General features: G+C 39.7%; 1 protein-coding gene across 6 annotated transcripts in view; it reads right to left on the bottom strand.

Annotated features, from left to right (window-relative positions):
* Positions 1-23,463, bottom strand: part of ELMO1 (engulfment and cell motility 1) — a 438,626-nt gene that overhangs the window by 258,572 nt on the left and 156,591 nt on the right. For all 6 annotated transcript variants that reach the window (XM_038391750.2, XM_043508739.1, XM_043508737.1 and 3 more), the window contains 6 exons: positions 17,986-18,085; positions 11,783-11,934; positions 11,040-11,118; positions 6,819-6,869; positions 4,941-5,063; positions 3,225-3,353 (listed from right to left, as the gene is read on the bottom strand). In XM_038391750.2, the coding sequence (XP_038247678.1) occupies positions 3,225-3,353; positions 4,941-5,063; positions 6,819-6,869; positions 11,040-11,118; positions 11,783-11,934; positions 17,986-18,085 (634 nt within the window). The remainder of the gene's footprint in view (positions 1-3,224; positions 3,354-4,940; positions 5,064-6,818; positions 6,870-11,039; positions 11,119-11,782; positions 11,935-17,985; positions 18,086-23,463) is intronic.

Here is a 23,463-nt window from a genome sequence, read left to right as displayed (position 1 = left end):
AACACGAGGTATGTCTACACTGCAATAAAACACTTGCAGCTAGCCCATATCAGCTGACTCAGGCTCACGGGGCTCAGGCTGTGGGGCTATAAAGCTGCAGTGTAGTTGTTCAAGCTCAGGCTGGAGCCTGGGCTCTGGGCCCCTGCTAGGTTGGAGGGTGCCAGAGACTAGGCTCCTGCCTCAGTGGCTACACCTCAATTTTATAGCCCTGCAGCCCGAGTCCTGAGAGCCTGAGTCAGCTGACACAGGCCAGCTGTGGGTGTTTTATTACAGTGTAGACATACCCAGTGAGATCAGATGAAGGGGAATAAGGGGGAAATTGGTTTGACAAGGAGATTGGGACTAGGAGCCAGTGACGAAATTAGTAATAGCATCTTCAGAGCAGGGTTTGAATAGTGTGCACTAAACAACAGATTGGCCACACACTGAACAATGAAGATAAACTATGACTCATTAAGTCGGCACCATCCACATAGGTTTTTTGTGCATAATATTTTATATATTGGTATATGTGTGCACACATTATATATAATCAATGCCATATATAAAGACAATGGGAGCTGCTGCACGATGAACACTTCTGAAAATCTGGTCCTAAAACGGAAGCTGATAGTATCCTTAAGAATCGTGGCCAATTTAAATGCCTTGGAAACTAGCCAGATCCACCTCTTTAAGCAAACAAGTGTATTACAGGTTTCAGAGTAGCAGCCGTGTTAGTCTGTATTCGCAAAAAGAAAAGGAGTACTTGTGGCACCTTAGAGACTAACAAATTTATTAGAGCATAAGCTTTCGTGAGCTACAGCTCACTTCATCGGATGCAATCTCTCATGGATGGGCCTGAGATTGGGTATGCTTTAAAAAGACAGAGAGAGAGTATGAATGAGTTTGAAAGATACCAGTTTTTTAGCAGTATTTATTGCCCAGTCTGGATTACAGGGATTAAATGACAGGTTTCAAAGTAGCAGCCGGGTTAGTCTGTATTCGCAAAAAGAAAAGGAGTACTTGTGGCACCTTAGAGACTAACAAATTTATTTGAGCATAAGCTTTCGTGAGCTACATCTCACTTCATCCGATCTTATATCTTCTGATTGGATCATGTTCTTTTGTTTTACTTTCACTGTTCTGTTAAACTTAATCAAGCTTATATTATTTTAAACCTACCTTTACTAATAACAAGCCTCCCTTCAGACCAACATGAACATCTGAAATGTGGGTTTCTAACTATACGGTTTTACAAATGTTATGGTAAACCTCTGAAGCCATGTCTATGCTGTACCTTCTATTTGCACCGCCTTCACAATAATGTGGTAAAGCTTTTTGACATGGCAGAGACACGAAACGATAGAATGTCTGCACTCTAAATACAGAAAGAGGACAAGCTGAACAGGAGACAGTCCGTGATGAGACAAGCTTTTGCTCTCCCCATCTGAAAGACAGTTTGGTCAGTTTTTGAAACAGAAGAAGCCAGACCTTCTTTGGTATACAGATGAATGCTCTCAGGACCTACACTAGGGGGCAGGGGCAAAGAATCCTGAGGTAGAGGTAGAGGTAGAATCTCTGCCAACAATCTGCTCCCTTCGTGCCAGACAGGCAGTGCACAGGGAGTGGAAACCTCCCACAACTCCCCTGTAGGCACAGAGCTGATGTATCTTCCTATTGCATCTCCCTCCCCTAGTGCTTCAGAAAACAGAGACGGTGGCTTGGTGGTGGGGTGGGATAAAGTGGAGAATGAAAGAAGCCCGACCACTATGCACTCCAGCAATCCCTAGCTGGCCTATACTCCCATGAGGATCATACACAACTACAATTTCCCCATGCAGCAAGTTCAGCTGTGACCTTTGATAACTATGTAGCAGCAGAGGGCAGCATAGAAATTGCTCTGCTTGCGGCACCAGGCAGTCTGGGGGCCCTGAATTTCCTCTGAATCAGGCTTTTTGCGTGCTCTGATTTGCACCAAAACCAGTACAGATGTGCCCACTGATGCCTAGAATATTTCCTGAAATTCTGGAATTGATTAGATATGGTGTTCAAAAGCTAGACAGACAAACGTCATCAAGTTGAGTATTAGACCTGACTTCGCTCAGCCAATTACGAACCTTGAGTGTTCAGAATTAATGAGTTAATCCCCCAAAATCATGGGATTTTCTTTAGAATCCTGAGATTAAAAAACCCCCAACACTTGAAGTTCTTTTTATTTGCATTCTGGCTTTTGAATATTTAGGGTTCATGTTTTCCCACAACCATGAGGCCTTGATGCAATTAAAAAAAATAAAAAAACAAAGATGAGATTATGGTGAATTCACTTGACTTCAGATTCTGTGACTAAGAAAAATGCTAAATATCACAAAACTTAACCTTCCTCACACTGTAGATGCATATTCAATTTGTGGTCCACTATCACCCCAATCCCTTCCAGCAGTTTTACTGCCTAGCCAGCTATACCCAGTTTTTTATTTGTGCATTTGATTTTTCCTACCTAAAGTGTAGTATTTTGCTTTGTCTTTATACAAAGAGAGGAGTAATAACCCAACTACCTACAGTGACTAGCAAATTAAAGTACTAACTACATTACATGGCAGTCTTCCGTTTCTGGAATGAGGAAAGGCGTTATACATACATATACATTTATACAGCAGTTTAATCAAATTGTAATCTGGACCTAATCCTGGTCCCATTGAGGTCAACAGCAAAACTCCTGTTGATTTGAATGGGTCAAATACTCTATACCCTTTTGCTGAATAAAAGAAAACGCTTTAAGAACCAAAACACACGAGCCTATATTTAAATAAAACATTCCGCCCCATTTACTGAGTTCATTATTTGACATAACTAGCAACTGAATATATAGATACTAAAGCATGCCATAGACCCCTTTGATAGTGTCTATTTATTTAAAATACCATTAAGAGTAAGATTATCATAATATAGATTTTGGAATTAATAGTCAATAGTACGTTTTGTCTTGCTATAATTTTTACATTCACTAATTCACACTGGATTCACATCTGCTAAAGCAATAATATGGCTCATATGTTAACAGAATTTGCAGGGAACAAACAGTAATTAAAGCGTGTTGTGTTGACTAGCTTTCCATTTAAACGAAAGGGAAGGAAGTAGCAGGAATGTCAGGCTATGCTGGAGGTCCCTGATTTCAGACTGTACCATAACAGAGATATGGCCAGGATTCAACAGGTTAGAATAACTCCTTCAGCAAAAATACTCACAATAAATCCAAGTTTTTTATAGTCTCGGGTATACATAGATTTGCGTTTCTCAATACTGCCACTGTTGTTGGGTTCAGACTCCGCATCAAAAGCAATTCTTCGGAGTTCAAATATAATATCCCTCTGAGCCTGAGGGTGTTCAAAAAGAGAAAGGTCAGTTTTAAAAAAAGCAAAGAAATGTCTCCTGTTTCGAGTCACAGCAAGGAATTACAAAAGCATGTCTCAAAAAGCTGCATGCTCTCCAACCCCCAGTCTTACTTTATCAGAATATAATTTTAAGCAATTAGACAGACGTACATATGGAGTGACTTTGTGTCTCCCTATTTCCCCAAGTCCTCACAGTTGAGGGATTTCATTCCTCAGAAGACTCACATGAAGTACTAGTGTCCTGACAGACACTTAATGACTCAATCTTGCAAGGTGTTGAGCACTCCAGCCCACACTTCACTTTAACCATGTGTGTATGACACCACTGAAGTCAATGGGATAACACACATGCTTCAAGTTTAAGTTTGTACTCACTATTTTGCTGGATCCAGGTCAGAGCGTACTCAGCACCTTGAAGGTTTGAGCCCTAAGCATCCCTCTCAGTAACAGCAGATTTTTGTTACCAAGTGGATGACGGTATTGCAGTAAAAAGAAAAGGAGGACTTGTGGCACCTTAGAGACTAACAAATTGCAGTAGTTTCAAATCATATCAACGCTGCACATCTGCAGCTCATCACGAATATCTTGTGCCAGTAATAACTGTTTTGCCATTTATAGCTACAGTGCTACTTTGGTTGATGATGTGATGTGTACCAGGTAGTTGTGTGTATCCTTTTTCTTTCTGAGTGAAGAGCTGCAGAAACTATCCTGCTGCTATATTTTGAAAGAAAAGAGAGTACACAATGATTGCTCTGATGTAACCATGTATAATGCTGTCTCTTATCTATGGAACACCCTAGCTATCCCAATTTCCCAAATCACCATGCTATCTTCATTCAAGTCCCTCTTAAGAATCCACTTCTTTTATATAGCCTGCATGAAGCTCCTTTAAAATTAAAGAAACAAGACCTGAAAATCTTTCCCATGGCATCTTGACTTCAAGTCTCTTTTTTTAAACTAAAAGCAGTTTGGGGCAGGAACCATCTATTTTTGTTTACTGCACAGCACCACACACATTGTTGGAGCTAAGTAATACTAAAAACAATTATTGTTTAGCCACAACAACCCAAAATAAAAAATGAACTAGAGTTACAGGGTTATTTAACCATATTCCATCTATATCAGATACTTTTAATTTGAACATTTGCTCTAGTTCTACATGAATAAAGCCAACCAGGATGACTACACATTTCAGGTATATAAGGTATAAACATTATAAGAAAAAAAATAGACTGACACTGATCTGGATGCCGTACAGATTTAGCTCAGGATGATGCCAAATTCAATTGATGAACCTCAAGCTCAAGAGATAGCCGAGGTCTGAAATGTGGTAAACTTGACAGTTTGTTGTCTCATTTTTGCATAACAGAAATCAGTTTGTTTTTCAAACAAAAAATCTGACCTTAATTTCAGACTCCCTAGAAAATGGGTTTTTATAAACACACATGGGATATCCATGATTGCTAGGAAGTGCCACTTTCATTAATCTGCCTTTCCTGGCTCTAAAGGCTAAGCTTGGCACTACATCTGTCCCCTTACTGTTTGGACTGGGTTGTGAGAGATGCTTACCTGGTCCTGTGGATCCATTTTGGTCATCATTCTGTCTTCCAGAAGGTTAAAGGTGAGCACTTGCAGAACATAAAGCTGGTGCGCCATTTCATTATTGATGGCCCTCTGTGCCCTGATAACATGCTGTGAAACGAAGATATTCAAGTGAATGTCACCTACTCTTTTCCTACCACTGATTCCCATGAGGTGGGCTCAGGTGTTTCCATTCCTGTACGTGTTTGACGAGCAGTGGTGTATGCATACTGTTGAAGGGGAAAAGGCAAGCCCGATACTAGTAAGGTGGCTAGGTACACAGCTGTTCCATGGGCTGTGATATTAAATCCTATCCCTTAGTAAGGTTCCTGAAAGCAGTGCACAGAGTCTTCTCCTCCTACCCTCTAGCTAGAGCATGTGCATACAGAGAACAGAAATTAGCAGCCAGGTCATCTTTTTGAAAAGCACCCACTTCAGAAGGGCACATGCAAAGAGTGCATTTAAACAAAGAGCGAAGAGAACAACGTTTCTAAGCATAAGAGTATTCATGCTGCTGATACAGCTGTAATAGTAAGCCAATTGCTGCAAGGGAATCAATTACAAATGAACCACACTCCTACCTCTACCAGATGATCTCATTCTATATGAGGAAAATGGTTTAAAATTAATGAAAATTAGAATGAAATGCCCATAAACAATAGAGAAGTCACCAAAGTTACAATGCAGGTGCCAAAATGATGGATAATTTTAAAGTCACTGAGGTACACAAAAATGCCAGGGGAAGCTAACTTGATACAATCTTCATCCCAAGGGTTTCTGTAAAGGATGTAACCAGAGGTTACTAGCCCAGTAGTGCGTAAGGAGAGAAATGGGCACGACCACCAAGACAGTGCTATTCAATGGCAGCTTTAAATAGGATGTTTGGTGTCCTCTGCTACATGGTATTGGAACATTTATGCCAGAGAATGAGTACCCGGGAGTGCTATTCATGTAAATTTCATAGCAGAGGTCAAAAATCTAGCCTACTACTACAGCCACTTAGGAAGGAAAATATAGCCTTTGAAACTGAAACAGTCTGCTTTTTCCACACTGATCATCTAAAGAAAAAGAGAGGGGAAGAGGGGGGCAGGGTCTCCAGACTGCCTCTTCTGCCAAATCTGCTTAATGCCCATATCTATGTCATGTCAGATGACATAGATGATTAGTACAGTTTAGAAGAGCCCTGATCTGGCTCTAACTATGGTCAGTGACAAAATTCCCCTGGTTCTCAATGGGAGAAGGAGAAGGCTCTTTATTATGTTTATTAAGTACACTTTAAAACGTGTCTTGTGCATCTTCTGGGCAATTATTTATTACCAGCAATAATATAAATCTGGCAAACTGTGTTCATTTAAGATCTCAAGATATGTGCAGACAAAGAGTTTTCATATTGTAAAATCATCTGCACACATGATGGACAAACAAGCACAGGGGCTGATTTTGAGTCATGCAGCACTGTGTACATTGTTTGATTGACAGAAAGTTCAATCCCTAAAGTCTGGGATGCATTACTAATCAAAGCCAATGCAGATTTTTCAAATCCCTCCTAGTCTGCAAGCTAATGCTCACTTTCTCCAGAGGAAAGGTGCCCCAAATATTGCATGTATGCATTATTATATCTTGGTAGAGAAATGACAATTTATGCATTGGCGAAATAACCTCCTTTCCCTTTTGTACGGTCAATTCTGAGCTCATTCAGCAGCAGAACTACCTTATCTAGCAAGCCACAAAACATATGAAAATACAAAAACAACTAAAAGACCATAAATATGAATAATATACAACATACACCCACCACAATGGCAACATGTTTTGTTTCCCTGTGCTAGTAAATAAAATCCTTGGGAATTTTATACTAATACTTACTGTTAAGATGATCGCCCGAAGCTGTTTTTGTGACAAAATGTTTGCCATCTCCTGTTTTGGTAAAACACAAAGATTTAGCTAAAAGCATGTACTTAAGTGCAGCAGTGAGAAGAACTCTACAGTCATTCCTGGGTGTGTTTTAGTATTGAATATCAGCTGTATTTCTCATCAAGAAATGAAATGAGTGGCCTCACAGTGACTGCCTCAGCTGATCTTTTATTTTTGTTTAAATTCAGACTACTCTAACAATGACAAAGAGGGACAAAGAAAATGAAGAGACTGGAGGCCGTACATTTTATACCAGGGAGCAGAACATTTGGGCTATCCAAAAATAGCTATGAAAGGATGGAACAGTGATTGAGACCCAATATATAGAATATGAGGAAAGTATTTAACATACAAATATTCTAGCAGAGAAAGACAGGAGGAAGTCGCATATGTTTCTACCTGCCAACTGGGACTTTGAAAATAAGATGTAGTGAATCAAGATGTGACTATGTGGTATTAGACTTTAAAACAGTTGAAAACTAACGCTTTACCTTAAAGTCAACAATTAGCCTGAGTTACTGTATCATCACTGCAAATCAAACTTCTCCCCACTAAAAACTGTTCAGAGTTGGTGGGGGTCTTAGACAGGGGTCCTCCATTAAAATCTATACTCACATCCTTCTACTTTATGTTTTAATTTAACTTCTATTTTTATCTTTAACCATTCAGTAAACACCAAACGCACACCTTTGATTCAACATCCATCTTAAGCACCCAATCTCAGCTATCTAGCTGCATATCATACTGTCAGACCTTGTATTCGTTGTAATGGTCTCAGTATTTATAAAGTTGCCATTGAAGAAGTATCTAGACAACAGAACTGTAAAACTTTTATTTTCCCTTTATTCTTGTTTGCTGTATATACATTTGCATCTGTTTGATCTTTGTACACACACACACACACACACACACACACTAAAATTTTGTTCAAAAATATACTATTAAATTACCTGGGTAAAATCTTGTGCATAGCTACCTATACACTGGTATTAGCATTTGGACATTTTGGGCCACTGCTATAAATTGTGTCTTTTGCTATCATTAGCTCATCCGACACTGTCTTACACAATATAGCACAATGTCACATCAGTTCTAATGTTTTATAGTTCAAAGAAACTATCTTAATCATAATCCATTGTGATTCTGTGCCATTATAACGAATTCAAAATACTGCTCATATTCAGAAAAACTAAAAAAAAGTTTTTGCAAATGGGTTTGCAAGAATAAATATTAATAAAAGCTAACCAAGTTGTATATTTATATTAAAAATCTATGCAAGAACACAGAAAACAGGAAAACTATGACTGAAATAAAACATGAGAAGAAATGGGTAACTGCCGAAAGGATACATAAGCAAGGAAGAAGTAGCATAAACAAAAGCTGGCTCTGGCAATATTAGAAGAGAACCTACTTGCTCTAACACAGAAAGAAAGTGTTGACTTACAGTCAAAGGACAATCAAGGATGTTAACAGTGTTCACTACATCAAGCTAATGGTATTGGGTCAGAGTGCAGAGGTGAGAAGGGGGGAAAAAAGTGATTGAAGACCAGAGAATCTTAGTTAGAGCTTTATTTTTATTTTCAAGCCTCAGCTGATAGAACAGCTGTAGATTGTTAATAGAGTAAGGGTATGAATTATAACAATGCTATTATCCTTTTGGAAAATTCAGAACAGTACAGGGGGGAGTGCTATAGGCATAATATGCTTCACAGTGTGGGGAATGAACAGGAAAGAAAACCAGTTTGCTTAGAAATAAATATCTATTATAATTAAGAAGACTAAACAATTACTCTTTCCATGAGGAATACATGGAATGGTTGAAAAAAGTGGGATAGCAGCATGTCCACTTTGCCCTTGGAATCTTTTAGTTTCCTGATGTGACACAACTGAGGTATTACTCTTATTGGGACCTCCTTTAGTGTCATTGCCTGTCCCTCCTACAATGGGTTATGATTGTTACTGAAGACAATCACTCTCTGAATCCAGCGGAGCTGCACAGATTTACACCAACAGAGTGGCCTACATTTTAGAAATAAATTCTTGAGGTCTTTCATTAATACAAACTCAGACAAAGCTCTCCATTTAGTAATCTTCAGCATCACTTCTTAATAAAATGCAACTAACAAACAATAAAACTATATCTTTCAAAAGAGGGTTTTTTTAATGTGTCATTTTATGCCTCAAGCACTTTTGGTTTTCTTCTGCTATTGCGACAAAGTTTTTTTTTTTTTTTTTTTACATAACCATGGTCCAGCATTATCTTTGATAGGAGTAAGGTAGCAAGGAGTTTTCCTTTCAAAAACTTTGTTTCTTTACATTACAGAGCCAGACAAAAGAGAAAAAAAGGATAGTCACAAGTCACTACTAGAAAGTTAGCTATATTTTTTATTACAGTGTAGTCAACTAAACAGAGTTGGATCCTCATACTGCAGTTTATGGTAGTTTGCCAAAGCCTCGGGCATTGTGCAGGATTTTTATATAAAATTGTATGGTCCCTTTGAGGAGTTTGCAGTGCAAATTCAAGCAATCATAAGTTTTCCACACTTTCCAGTTCACAGCACTACACCTGTTGTGTTATTGATATAAAGCAATATAGCATCACACGTGAACACAGGTGTAAATTTCAAGCCACAATCTTCACAATTGTTAGTGAAATTCCTTGTACTATTATGCCCAGTGTGGTCTGGTTCTGACAATATGATTTTTCAGTTCACTACTTCACACACATCAACTATCAGCAATGGTAACTGGACCTGAAAATCCAAGTCCAAGCAGCAAAACAATTAAATGAACTATGATTTCATCACTTCATTATTTTGCCTCAGAGATGGAGAATGCAATCAAGGTTAGCCTTTAAACCTATGTTAAAGTTCATAGAAACTTTCCCTTTCTTGGATATATGGACTAATATTTAACCATAACACATAAAGAGTCAAGGTTCTGACAACTTAAACACTTTAAAGACCCCAGGAAATTTTCTCCAAGTGGGGGTGTTAACCCCAGACTCCTGGCCAAATGCCTAGTCAGGTATTATATTCTACCTACCAGAATCTCCCTCTGCAGTTTCATTAGGTTGCAGTGGTGTTCTTCTCTCTCTATTATGTAATATTAAAGAGAGCAAGGATCCACTACAAAAGGGTGGCAGCAATTATGGCGGATGAAATGATTTGTATGTATCCCTTACCACACTCAAAGGAGTGTTGTAATTAGCATCTGCAAAGCACTTTGAGATACTCAGTGCCCTTCAGCTATGGAAGGGCTGATTTCAGAAGCACGCAGCAACTTTTCTTTTGACTTAACGGAAACATTAAATTAAGTTAAAAAATGAAGGAAACAAAAAAAAACAAAACTTTCCATGAAAGTTACATTGAAAAATCCACTTCTTATAAAAAAAATTATTTTTTGACTCTTTCTGGTATTTTGGCACTTAAATAATTGGCCTGAGTTTCAACAGTGTTGAACAAGCAGCACCTTCACATCAGATACCAGTGATGTGTCTCCACTAGAGTTCCCGCCATTGCTACCACTGGGGGGAAATTCTAAGGAAAGTATCTTGTAGGCTAATATTTTAATAAACACAATGCAACTGCTTCCACATACCAGACTTTATACTCCAGCCTCGTTTAACATGGAGCAGCAGTTTAAAATATTTCCATTGGAGGCTTGTGAATTTTAGCACTAAGTTAGCTAAGTGGAACATTATTACAGTTAGGCAACTCACACATAGACATTTTGTTTTCGAGCTGACGTTTAAAAGGGGGATTCCTTTTTTATAACAATCTGAAAAAAACAGTTTACAAAAAAAAAAAAAAAGAGTATGATGTTACAGAGTGTGTTGGCAAAAATTTCAATGCACTAAATAACCATAGCAGTAAATGCAGACACCAAAGATTGCAGTTTCCTAACACAATTAATACATTTTATCTGAAGCTATATTAGATCAGAAAAACTCAATAGTCCTGATTCACCTCTCACTTACACCAGTGCAAGGCAAAAGTGACTCCACTAAACTGTATGAAGATACTCCAGCGTACAATAAACAGGACCCATATCAGCTCTAGTCAGTGTAACAAAAGGGTGAAGGGAGACCATAACAGAGATGTAGATAAGCTGCCAAAAGTAATCAGAATCTCCTATAGGTCTGCAGACAAACAACAAAAACCAGCAACTCACCTGCCTCTTGTCATCAGGTGCTTTAAGGAAAAGTGCATTTATTACTGCAATGGTGTACGTTTGGATTTCTTGATCTGTCCTGTGTAGAACATGATTGTAATAATTATGGCAGATAGTATATGGATACGAACTTTAGAAATTATTTTTTCTTATTGTATTATCTGAGAACAGAAAGTTAAGCTGAAGACACAAAATATTCTGTAAATATGCCTGCTAATCAAGGATTAAAGTGTTTTTATTTAATACACATTTTAATTGAAAAGAAAGCTCCTGAAATATGATGCAAGAAAAACTGTAGTTTATCTAACACCCAGTATTACTGTAGATAGTGTTTGCCTAGCCATCCGACCATTATTTATCCAAAACACATTCAATTTAAGATATCTTTCCTTCCCAACTTCACCCTCAGCAAGGGATGCTGTTCTACCCTACTAGCTTTCCAGACAATGGTACACAAACGGATCCATCTGCACCCTAACATTACTCACAATCTCACCATTAATGGTGTCTCAGCTCCATTTCCCCACTTCCATTCAGCCTGAAAGAAGCTACTACACAACCAGTTTAGCCAGAACTGGTGATAGACAATGGACAATACCACAACGTACATTACAAATTGTTCGGCCATTGTCAACTGAGGCTGAATTTAATCTCTCTCAGAGACTATATGTAATAGCTGTTCTCTTTACAACTCTGATTTTAAACACAGTACTTGTTCAAAAGTCATTATCTAGGATACTCACCCCTGAAGATGTGGGATTAACTGGCCAATTGTGATCTCCTGGGCTACCTTCTGGTACAGCTCATGGCTATTGAGCACCATAGACTCCAGGATTGCTAATGACCGTTGTAAGATAGAGATGTCGGCGGCAAATTTGTTCACATAACTTGCTATCTACAAATTTAAACATTTGAATAATTCATATCTTGCTTACATGCACAGGGAAAGGGAAGGGGGAAAAGGCAGGATTCAAAGCAGAAGGGACAATTTATATAGATGCTAGTTGTTAGATGTGCGTAAATGAATACTAGAAAAGTATCAACCAGTTGTGTTTATTAAAATCAAAATACACTGAAGCAAATAATGAGACAGATTCTCAGTTGGTGGGAACTGGTATAGATTTGTTTAAATCAATGGAGCTATACCAATTTACCCCAGCTAAGTATATGGCCAATGTTCAAACATCACACATTGTATGAAATCACCACTGAAAAATTGTAAGCTTTTTTTTTTTTTTTTGCCAGAGGATGTTTTGGAAAGTGCGGGGGAGGAATATTTTATCCTCCGTAACATAATAATCCAGCTTGGGCATTTTTCTCACACTGTCACTGTTAAAAACAACCTGGTAATATCTTTTATTGGACCACTTTCTGTTGGTGAGAGAGACAAGCTTTCGAGCTTACACAGAGCTCTCCTTCGGTTCAGTGGTGAAACAACAGTTGGGCAGAAGTGACTAAAGCAGCAGCAACCTTCCCAGTGAAAGCTGCCTTCCTCTAGCATAATCTACGTGTGTTTTCCCTCTATCATCACATGACTTCCAGTGCAAAAGAAAATCAACCTCACTTAAAACCTATCTCCATCTTACAATTTTTAATTAAGCCGGCACAACTGGCTCTAAACGTGGTTTGCTTCTACATGCATGATGGTAAAAACTCCTAGTAACTATGGCCAGCTAATAAGCGTTTCATCCCTACTGCAGGGGTAGGTCAACACACAGTTGTCTTCTTGTAACCAGCTCAGCACACTGTTTTTGCAGAGCAGCTATCACATCCCTCCCCATACCTATGTAACCAGTTTGGCTGTGCAGCAGCAGGTGCTAGACTGCATCGTCCTGCATGCTGCTGATGCCACTCTGTGTACATGTCCTCTAGGAACTCTGCCTTCTGCTGAGGACCTATGGGAGAACAGCCCAGATTTTCCCAGAATGCATAGACATAAGCATGATTAAGCAGAATGATACGTGAAGATGCACAAAAGTTGTTTCGATGGCCAAAAAGCTGCTCCATGGGGACAAACTGAACCTTACAACTAGTAACTGGTTACAGTGACTGTCTCTAACCAGTTACAAAATCATGGTTAAAAGCCATAGTGTTGACACAGCTTTAAGTTTTGCACTTGTGAAATTCTGAGTGGAAGCAGAAGGGGGAAAAGCAGTTATTTTTGTACATGTTTATTGTGTGTATTGTAGGCATCAAAACAAAGAGAAGAAACAAAATCTATTATGATACTGCCTCTCCTTCTGCTACAGTCTCCCACCTCCACCCTCTACCCTATTCCGCTCTGCATGAGTTTTTGATCCTACAGATGATACAGTGGGTGTTCCTCAATTGGTAGTCAATGGGGTGACCACTGGTCCAAATGTCTGTTGTGAAGTTAAATATCCACACAGTTCTCTTACTGAAAGGCAGGAAGCAGAATGCCCATATTTTTACCTACTCTGCCTTAAAGCAAGAGGAACAAGGGGAGTGCATGATGGAATTTAAGTCAAGCAGCCAGGACACAAAGATCAACATTGCAAGGAAGTGAACACAGAAGTAAGTTGTGGAAAGTATAATCAAGTGACAAGAGTAGGAGCAACAGAAGAGCTAGCCTTTTGTCTATACTGAGATTTCAGCCATCAGTGCAGCTGCATCAGTGCAAACCCCTAGTGTAGATATGATTTACACTGGTATATTAAGATTTTCACAGGTCCAGCTTACCATGCACGGTTTCAAACTGGATAAAATGTGCCAATGGAAATCATGCTTCACTGGTGTAAATCACATCTATATTAGGGCTTTGCACTGGTGCAGCTACACTGGTGGCTGAAATGCCATTATAGACAATGCCTTAACCAAATCTACTCATCTGCTCCCCAGCCAGAACCCTTTTTCATTGTTGCAAATGAGCAGCCAGAGTATAACAAAATGGCTTGCACATAGAGACTGCATCTACACCACTGGCAGCAAAAAGCACACTGTGATGTGTAGCTACAGCTGTCAGTGAAAGGTTCTAGCAGCAGAGAAAGGCTTCAGTAGCTCCCGACTCCCAGAGCCTTTCACTGCAGTGAGGAAAAGTTCTGGCAGGGGAGAGACAGCTGGGAAAGGTTGCTGGAGTTTTTCCCTGGGGCAAAGGAAGGGTTCTAATAGCAGGACACTAAAAATAGTAGTGTACACGGGAAGGCACTGCTTGGGGGAACAGAGAACTGTGTGGGTATGTACTCGAGTACATACGCACACCCTTCAGGCATATCCTTACTCAACTTGCTTAAGCCATGCTTCACCATCTAAACTGCTATTTATACCCATGCTTGGTGCACTAAGTGTGTAGGTGTACTACATGCCGCCCAAAGAAGGGTGCAGTGTAAGACGCACCCTTACAGACCAGTAATATACTGCAGTCATCAAACATTTTGCTGAAATGAAACATTTTGTACAAAGCAGTGAATGTTCATGGAAACTCCAGACACACGTGCGCACACACACAAAATTCAACTGGTTTTACATTTTCCATTAAAGGTTTCACAGCTCTGTCTAGCTCATGGGTGAATTAAGGGAAACTGAGGCATGGAGATTGAAGTCCCAGTTAATCAAAGCATTTAAAAACATGCATAACTTTAAGCATTTGAGTAGCCCCACTGGCGTGCTGAAGTGCCTTGCTGAATCAGGTCCTAAATGTCTTGCTTAAGGGGACACAGGAAATCAGTGCTTCCGTCCCATCACCAAATAGAGGGGGGAAAAAACAAATCGCAACTTTGCAACAGAACTGTGACAGAAGGGAAGAAGCATCAGGCCCTTTAAACAGCAATCTGTTCATTAGTTACTGCCTGGAACATTTTGATGTCAGTATAGGTGGTGAAGGAGCTGATATGGTGTGGTTCACATGCCAGTCCTCCTGCAGGATAAGTTTTTCAAGTGATTATCTTATTTTCAAATAAAGGACTATTATTATTGCATTTGACTAGCGAACAACAAACTGTATGTCGTAAAAAAGACAGCTATTTTTCCTGGTGCCATCCCCTTCCCATGCAGCAAATTTTAGAAAAGGAGAGTAAACAATTCAACGGGATCAAGGGCATCCACATTAGAGAGAGATATGAAACAGGCACGATACTTATAGCTTAAAAGTTGCTTAAAATGTCTTGAGAAGGCTGAGATTTTTCCAAGATGCCAAGAGGATTTTGACACACAAATATCATTGGTCATCATGAGAATTGTACATCCAAATCCTTTAGGTGGCTTTGAAAACCTCAGCCTAAAAGAACGGCAGTGTCAGTAGTGAGAGAAGATAGCAGGCAGGAGGGAAACGACTGTTGCTGACACCCAGTACTGGAAGAAAGCCATATGCAAAGTATAAAAGACGGGTGAAAAATTATATTACATAGGCTATTTTTTCTCTGGGTATAAAAATTTACACATCAGAAATATAAGAGAAAGACATTTTCCCCTCCCACTGAAATTCATTTCTTTGAAAACATTTTTCAGAAGATTTGAATTCTTCTTTCAACACCAGATTGAATGACATCTATTTCAATGCAACCATATGCATTCAGATGTTGGAACTTGCATTGCATTTAGCATCATGCCGCTTGTTGTTCATTAGACATGACTAGGACAATGTACAGGTTCTTCTAAGTTCTCTTGAGGCTTCTGCCTTTGCAGTTAGATGTTTTTTCACTTTAATTTTCCCCTTCCAGCTTTGCCTCCATCTAGTAGAGAAAATCTCTTCACAGGGGCAGGGCTGACGTGCCCCCTAGCTTAGCAGTAGTTCTTCAGCCCCCATATCCGCACTGTCAGCGGTCACACTAGCCCACCAGCAACTTCAAAGGGTCTGGCTGGGGGTAGTGGAGCAACGGATTCCCATGACAGAGAAGGAATGCCCTAGCCCTGATCCCTGGCATGCACTGAAAGTCATGGGGCTCCACGTGAGTGCAGAGGTCCATATGCACATAATACATTGCACGGTTGGGGCATAACTATGCACCTTTCCTGCATCTCTGCCTTTCTCCTTCTTTTCTATTTTCTCCCCTCTGCCATTCTTCCTTATTCTTTCTATTGATCCCTTCTCTGTTCACTCTTTTCTTCCTTCTCCTTCCCAGGATGGCTGAGTTAGGTGCTTCACTAGGAAGGAACTCATTTTTAATAGGTTGCCCAAAGGCATTTACCGATTAAGAATGTTGGGCCCAGAACACACAGCAGACATACCAATATCAGGCAGTGCACTTGCTAGCTTTTCCTGTAATTACTTTGCATCCTGCAGGGCAAAGGAAGTGGTTGGGTAAGATATTAATTTTATTTGGTTGACAAGGAAGCATTTGTGGGCTTTGTACTCATTTGTTAGTGGGCTCTTCTGAACACACAGCCATGCTGTACTTGATCATGTCTTATAGAAATCTGTTAACCAACAGTTGCATTCTATTCTCCATAGTGGAAAAATGTAAAATAAAACTACCAAACCTGTAAGATATTTTTAAAAACAGAAAAAGATATGCAGTAAGACATATTCAATAACTGTTTTGATCAGTTTGGAAATCTATCTGTAAATATCTACATCTCAGATATTTAAATAGGACACTCTACCCCTGCTCAGAAGTGACACTACCAGGTGATGAGTGACAGAAATTCTGTTCTGGGTTAACCATGTAACCCAACTGACTTTAATGAAGTTACATAAGTGCAAAAGAGCAGAAGTTGGAGCCCATATTTTTAAAAATCAAATGTCTTGACTGCTCACAAATAATAGCTTTGATTATGAAAATTGATTTTTTAAAATCTAGGTCTCTTTTCACTGTTCTGCTTATTTCCTATTTTTAATTCTTTCAGCTTGGACAGTGGAACTAAATTGGTCAGTTTCACTTAGGCAATAGTCATTTTCTAACCAAATTTAGATTGCAGACACTGCAGGAAAATGCCTTTAAGAAAGAAAGAAAAGTTTCCATGAGATATTGTAATATTATTGCTACAGTTATTATTTTGTGAAAATATTGCTATTCATTTTTAGACTTCTTATAAGATTATTTTGCATCAAGTTTGTCCAGTAGTGTCTTTTTCATGAGACAATGTCATCTTAATAAAAACAGCTCTACTCTCTGTTTTTTTTAAGGTGTTAATATTTTAAGTAACGCATACAATTACTATAAATGAAAAAGATTAGAGGGGGAAAACGCTCTTTTTTCAGTTTGTTTAATTTGTGCATTTAGCAGTACTTTTGTATAATCAGTGTCACTGTTTCTATTATATCAGCAGATTTTCCGGTTTGTGTGCGGAGAGAAAAAACATTTAAAACAAGAAAATTCTATTATAAAACAAGAGAAATTAGCAGGGTGACACAAGAGCAGGTATAGGTCCCAAAACTACTTTTAAACTCACTTTAGAGAGATAAGGTGGATGAGGTAATATCTTTTATTGTATAAATGCTGTTGGGGAAAAAGCCAAGCTTTCCAGTTACAAAGCGTTCTTCAGAGTCCCTTCATTTCAGTTTACAATATAACCAAACAAAAAAGGAAACATTCTGTCATTGCTCTTGGTTCAAGCCAAAGTAAGGCCCTGGCTTAAGTTTAAACTTTAGCTTTAGCTTACACTAAGTTGATATAAGGTACAATTAAGCAAAAGTGAGTGTCCACATAAGGGACCAATTTTACTAAAGTCAGTTTCTAAACCAATAGAATTTTGTCATGTTTGTAAGACTTAAGAAAGGCACCACAGACTTGATCCTGTTCCGCTGAAGTCAACAACAGTGAGATTTCAGTAGAAGTAGGTTCAGGCTTCACAACAACAAAAAATTTAGTCTGAAACAGCCCTTCTCCCTCATCCCCTCCCGCCCCCCCTCCCCCCCCCACACACACTTTCAGATACATATTTTGCTGAGTTAATGACTACCTACCTGAATAAGAACATTTCTCTCCAAATGCTTAAAACCTAGATGCAAACTGACATTAAGAACATACACTGTAGGATAGAAATTTACCTTTTTAATGAATGCCACAGAGAATGTATCCCATGATACAATCCCATGATCCATCAGCTCAACAAATGCAGTCAGTGTAAAGGACAACATATCTCCAAAGCTGGAAGAGACAGGAGTCAGAACAACAGTTACCAGTAATACAGCAGGGCAATGATAAAGGGATCAGTGGCAGGAAGCTCTTAGAAAGGCAAGATAACAAAGCCAGAGACCTGTTAAGAGGTAGAAGCAGAGCAAAAGAGGCCGTGCAACAAAGATACTCCAAAACATGTTAGCATTGGCATGAAAGACTGTCTCTTGAAAGAGACCAACTCGCATTTGTGAGAAAACTTCATGCAAAGCCCAAGAAAATCACCCAGTGCAGATTAAACCTCTCTTTTAGTTCACATTTTTAGAGCTGAGGGAGGAAATCAGGCTGAGTCCTCCTTTAGCCAATGAAGTGGACACTTCCATTTGAATGTCATCTTGCTTTTATACCAATGTGCCTGGTGTGTTCACAGAAAGTTAGTGAATTGTTAATTCCTTCTCTTCACAGGAGATAAATAGAGGAAGTATTTAGAGAGAGACTACCTGTGTTGTGCAACAACTTTTCCAATAATTAATGTTTAAAATCTATTTACAGAAGGAAGTCACTATTTAAGTTGCTTATAGGCAAAATTCTACCACCCTTACTCCTGCTGAGTAGCACCTCAGGAGCTGTCCACTGAAAAGTTGCACCAATTTAACTGAAGATGCAATTTAAAACAGATTTAATGAAACTAGAGCAAAAGGCTGTGTGGACATTTGTAAACTGCATTAATATCAATCTAATTTATATCAATTCAGTGTAAGTCAATTAGGAATAGGGTTAAACTTAACCCAAATACCAGACTCAGACTAAAATAAGAGTGTCTCACAGAATTTTGTCCCATTTAACTTTCAATCTAAATAATTTAAATTAAGCCAGTTAACTTGTGTGCAGTCAAGGCCTTGGTGCATCAGCAGCCCTATTGGTTTCAGAGGGGCCATTCAGAGAGTAAAGGAACTACTCAGCATGAGTGGTAGTGACAGAACTAGGTCCTACATGTGGTGACATGATCCTTCAAGGTACTGAGCACTCTGCCACTGATCCAGTAACATACCGACACTTGTGATTAACTTAAAGCACAAGAGCACTCCTATTGACTTCAGTGTGACTTCTCAAGCCCTAAAAGTTAAGCACATACCCAAGTGCTTTGCTGGATCAGGCCAACATGGTCAGCACCATTCAGAAATGAGCCAAATGTCCTAGTGGCAGTTAAGGGAACTTTGATTCATAATCCTTACTGGTATATTTGTTTTGTTTTACAAATCCTGCATCAACAAAGCCAAATTGGTTAACATGTGCTCAAAAGGGAGGATTAACCCGATACAGAGGAATGAGACAAAGTCTATAGGAAGGATCACTGTGGCAACTAGCACTCATTGTTTACTGGAAAAATTGGGGACTTCCTTGTTAATCTAGCATTAAGTGGTATTTTAACTTACCCAAAAATATAAAACTTCTATCTTTATTATAGCCTTTGGTTGAAATATTTGAAGGATACTAGTTTTTAGGTCCATCTTGCATCTCTTAGATGCGCTTGCTTTGGACAACCTTTTGTCCTGTTAAATATTAAGTGCTTTTTCAGAGCTGGGGGACTTCACCTACGCAATTAGAGGAAGAGCATAGCTCCATTGGTCTAAATATAAGTAGCTCCATCCTATTGCAGAGACATTGTAAAATTAAAGAAATATTTTACAACTTCTTAGTTTTGTGAACAAGCAATATTCTAAATACTATTTAAAGGTGGAAACCAATGCAGAGTTCAGGTAATCATCTGTGAAGGGAAGGATTTTGGAATCCCTTACATTCCCAAGGCCTGGTCTACACTTAAAATTTAGGTTGACATAGCTGAGTCGGTCAGCAGTGCCCAATGTAATTATGCTGACTTAACACTCAGTGTAGACACGTTCTTCCATCAACCTAGCTATTGCTGCTCAGGGTAGGTGGTGTTCTTACACTGATGGAAAACCTCTTCCATCAGTATAGGCTGTGTTTAGACTAGAAGGTTATGCTGGCATCGCTACAGCAATCTACTCTAAATGATTAGTAAATCTAGGCTACATTAAATGTAAAGGCCTTTGCCATAAGAAAATATAAAAGAAGATTGTATCCTTCTGTTGCTTCTTTTTGTTGTATAAATAAATTTTGGTAGATTTTTGACACAGAAAAACATAAAGGCAATTTTCTGATTCCTTTTCATTGCAGAAATCCACATCTTACCTACCCTGGGAGACTCTATAGCAGTTGGAGAGCTACTGAAATTTAAACATCACAAAAAAGTGGAAAATGAACAATTGAGAAGGGATTTTTAGGTCACTCTGTTTAAAGTCTTTGGGGTTTTATTTGGTTTGGTTTGGTTTTGATTTGTTTGTTTGCTTGCTTTTGGTAACACTTACTCAATGCCAATGCCTAAATGGTACTTGGGAGAAAGATACAGTTGTTAAAGATTCAGTACACCTGCCTCTCCAATTAAGGTGTAAGCTCTTGTAACACACATCTCCAAGAGCTCCAAGAAGTCCTCCACTAAATCAAAGATCAGATTTGACACTTCTGAGTAAAAAAAGCAAGCAAAATTCATATTAAGCTTAATTTAGCTTAAAACTAAACCAATTTAATGACACCCTGATTCTGAATGAGTGTCTGCACAGGGGTTTAATATGATTTAACTAATCCACTTTAAATTCACACCTTTAGTTAATTTGGGTTAGCTTTCCTGAGTCCAAGCTCGGGTGGCTACCCCAAGCCACCGTCTGTACTGCAATATCTACATTGCTATTTTTAGCATGCTAGCTCAAGCTGAGCTAGTGCAAGTCTGTCTACCTGAGCTGGGAAGCACACCTCCCAGCTGCAGTACTCACATACCCTAAGAGGGAAACCCTCTAGCTTGAGTACCCAAGTTTTGTGTACAGGAGAGACCCTGCCGGGGTTAGAGGAAAGAATTCAGCCTTACAGTTGCAATATCCCCAGTGGTAGGTGGAATCTACCAGCCCCACCTCCAAAAAACCTGTCTGCCGAATTGCAAGGACCCACAGAAGAGAAGGAAACCACTGCTATGTGGCACAAATGGAGGGAGCATCCTTCCAACATAGGCTCTAAGAATGATCACAAAACCATACTAGTTCTGCCGAATCCAGTGCCAGCTGCACCTGTGTGAGTGGTGGAAGGGACAAGATTTGGACTCCAAAATGAAAAACAAACAGTGCTTCATGTAATGAGTCTGCATTCCTCTGGTACTTTGTAAGTTAAAGCTAACACTTGTTAACTATTTTCAGAGTAGCAGCCGTGTTAGTCTGTATTCGCAAAAAGAAAAGGAGTACTTGTGGCACCTTAGAGACTAACAAATTTATTAGAGCATAAGCTTTCGTGAGCTACAGCTCACTTCATCGGATGCATTTGGTGGAAAAAACAGAGGAGAGATTTATATACACACACACAGAGAACATGAAACAATGGGTTTATCATACACACTGTAAGGAGAGTGATCACTTAAAATAAGCCATCACCAACAGCAGGGGGGGGAAGGAGGAAAACCTTTCATGGCGACAAGCAGGTAGGCTAATTCCAGCAGTTAACAAGAATATCAGAGGAACAGTGGGGGGTGGGGTGGGAGGGAGAAATACCATGGGGAAATAGTTTTTCTTTGTGTAATGACTCATCCATTCCCAGTCTCTATTCAAGCCTAAGTTAATTGTATCCAGTTTGCAAATTAATTCCAATTCAGCAGTCTCTCGTTGGAGTCTGTTTTTGAAGCTTTTTTGTTGAAGTATAGCCACTCTTAGGTCTGTGATCGAGTGACCAGAGAGATTGAAGTGTTCTCCAACTGGTTTTGAAAGCCATTTACAAAACACACTTTGATTCTCTACAAAAGAAAAAGGACACTAAGCTATCTAAACTACTATATGCCACAAGGGGCCACAACAATGGTTCCCGTAACCCACCCAGCAATATTGTTAATCTATCCAACTATAGTCTTAGCCCAGCGGAAGAATCTGTCCCATCTCGGGGCCTCTCCTTTTGCCCCTCCACCCCCACGAACATGATACAGTTCTGTGGTGACCTAGAATCCTATTTTCGACGTCTCAGACTCAAGGAATATTTCCAACACACCTCTGACCAACATATTAACCCACAGAGACCTTCCTGCCAACACTACAAAAAGAAGGATTCTGGGTGGACTCCTCCTGAAGGTCGAAACAGCAGCCTGGATTTCTACATAGACTGCTTCCGCCGACGTGCACGAGCTGAAATTGTGGAAAAGCAGCATCGCTTACCCCATAACCTCAGCCATGCAGAACACAGTGCCATCCACAGCCTCAGAAACAACTCTGACATCATAATCAAAAAGGCTGACAAAGGAGGTGCTGTCGTCATCATGAATAGGTCGGAGTATGAACAAGAGGCTACTAGGCAGCTCTCCAACACCACTTTCTACAAGCCATTACCCTCTGATCCCACTGAGAGTTACCAAAAGAAACTACAGCATTTGCTCAAGAAACTCCCTGAAAAAGCACAAGAACAAATCCGCACAGACACACCCCTGGAGCCCCGACCTGGGGTATTCTATCTGCTACCCAAGATCCATAAACCTGGAAATCCTGGACGCCCCATCATCTCAGGCATTGGCACCCTGACAGCAGGATTGTCTGGCTATGTAGACTCCCTCCTCAGGCCCTTCGTTACCAGCACTCCCAGCTATCTTCGAGACACCACCGATTTCCTGAGGAAACTACAGTCCATTGGTGATCTTCCTAAAAACACCATCCTAGCCACTATGGATGTAGAAGCCCTCTACACCAACATTCCACACAAAGATGGGCTACAAGCCGTCAGGAACAGTATCCCCGATACTGTCACGGCTAACCTGGTGGCAGAACTTTGTGACTTTGTCCTGACCCATAACTATTTCACATTTGGTGACAATGTATACCTTCAAATCAGCGGCACTGCGATGGGTACCCGCATGGCCCCACAGTATGCCAACATTTTTATGGCTGACTTAGAACAACGCTTCCTCAGCTCTCGTCCCCTAATGCCCCTACTCTACTTGCGCTACATTGATGACATCTTCATCATCTGGACCCATGGAAAAGAAGCTCTTGAGGAATTCCACCATGATTTCAACAATTTCCATCCCACCATCAACCTCAGCCTGGACCAGTCCACAGAAGAGATCCACTTCCTGGACACTACGGTGCTAATAAGCGATGGTCACATAAACACCACCCTATATCGGAAACCTACTGACCACTATTCCTACCTACATGCCTCTAGCTTTCATCCAGATCATACCACTCGATCCATTGTCTACAGCCAAGCGCTACGATATAACCGCATTTGCTCCAACCCCTCAGACAGAGACAAACACCTACAAGATCTCTATCATGCATTCCTACAACTACAATACCCACCTGCTGAAG

This window comes from Dermochelys coriacea, chromosome 2, assembly GCF_009764565.3.
Source record: "Dermochelys coriacea isolate rDerCor1 chromosome 2, rDerCor1.pri.v4, whole genome shotgun sequence".
NCBI lineage: Eukaryota > Metazoa > Chordata > Testudines > Dermochelyidae > Dermochelys > Dermochelys coriacea.
The sequence above is the reverse complement of the archived record's forward strand: the minus strand, read 5'-3'. Positions and strand labels throughout refer to the sequence as shown.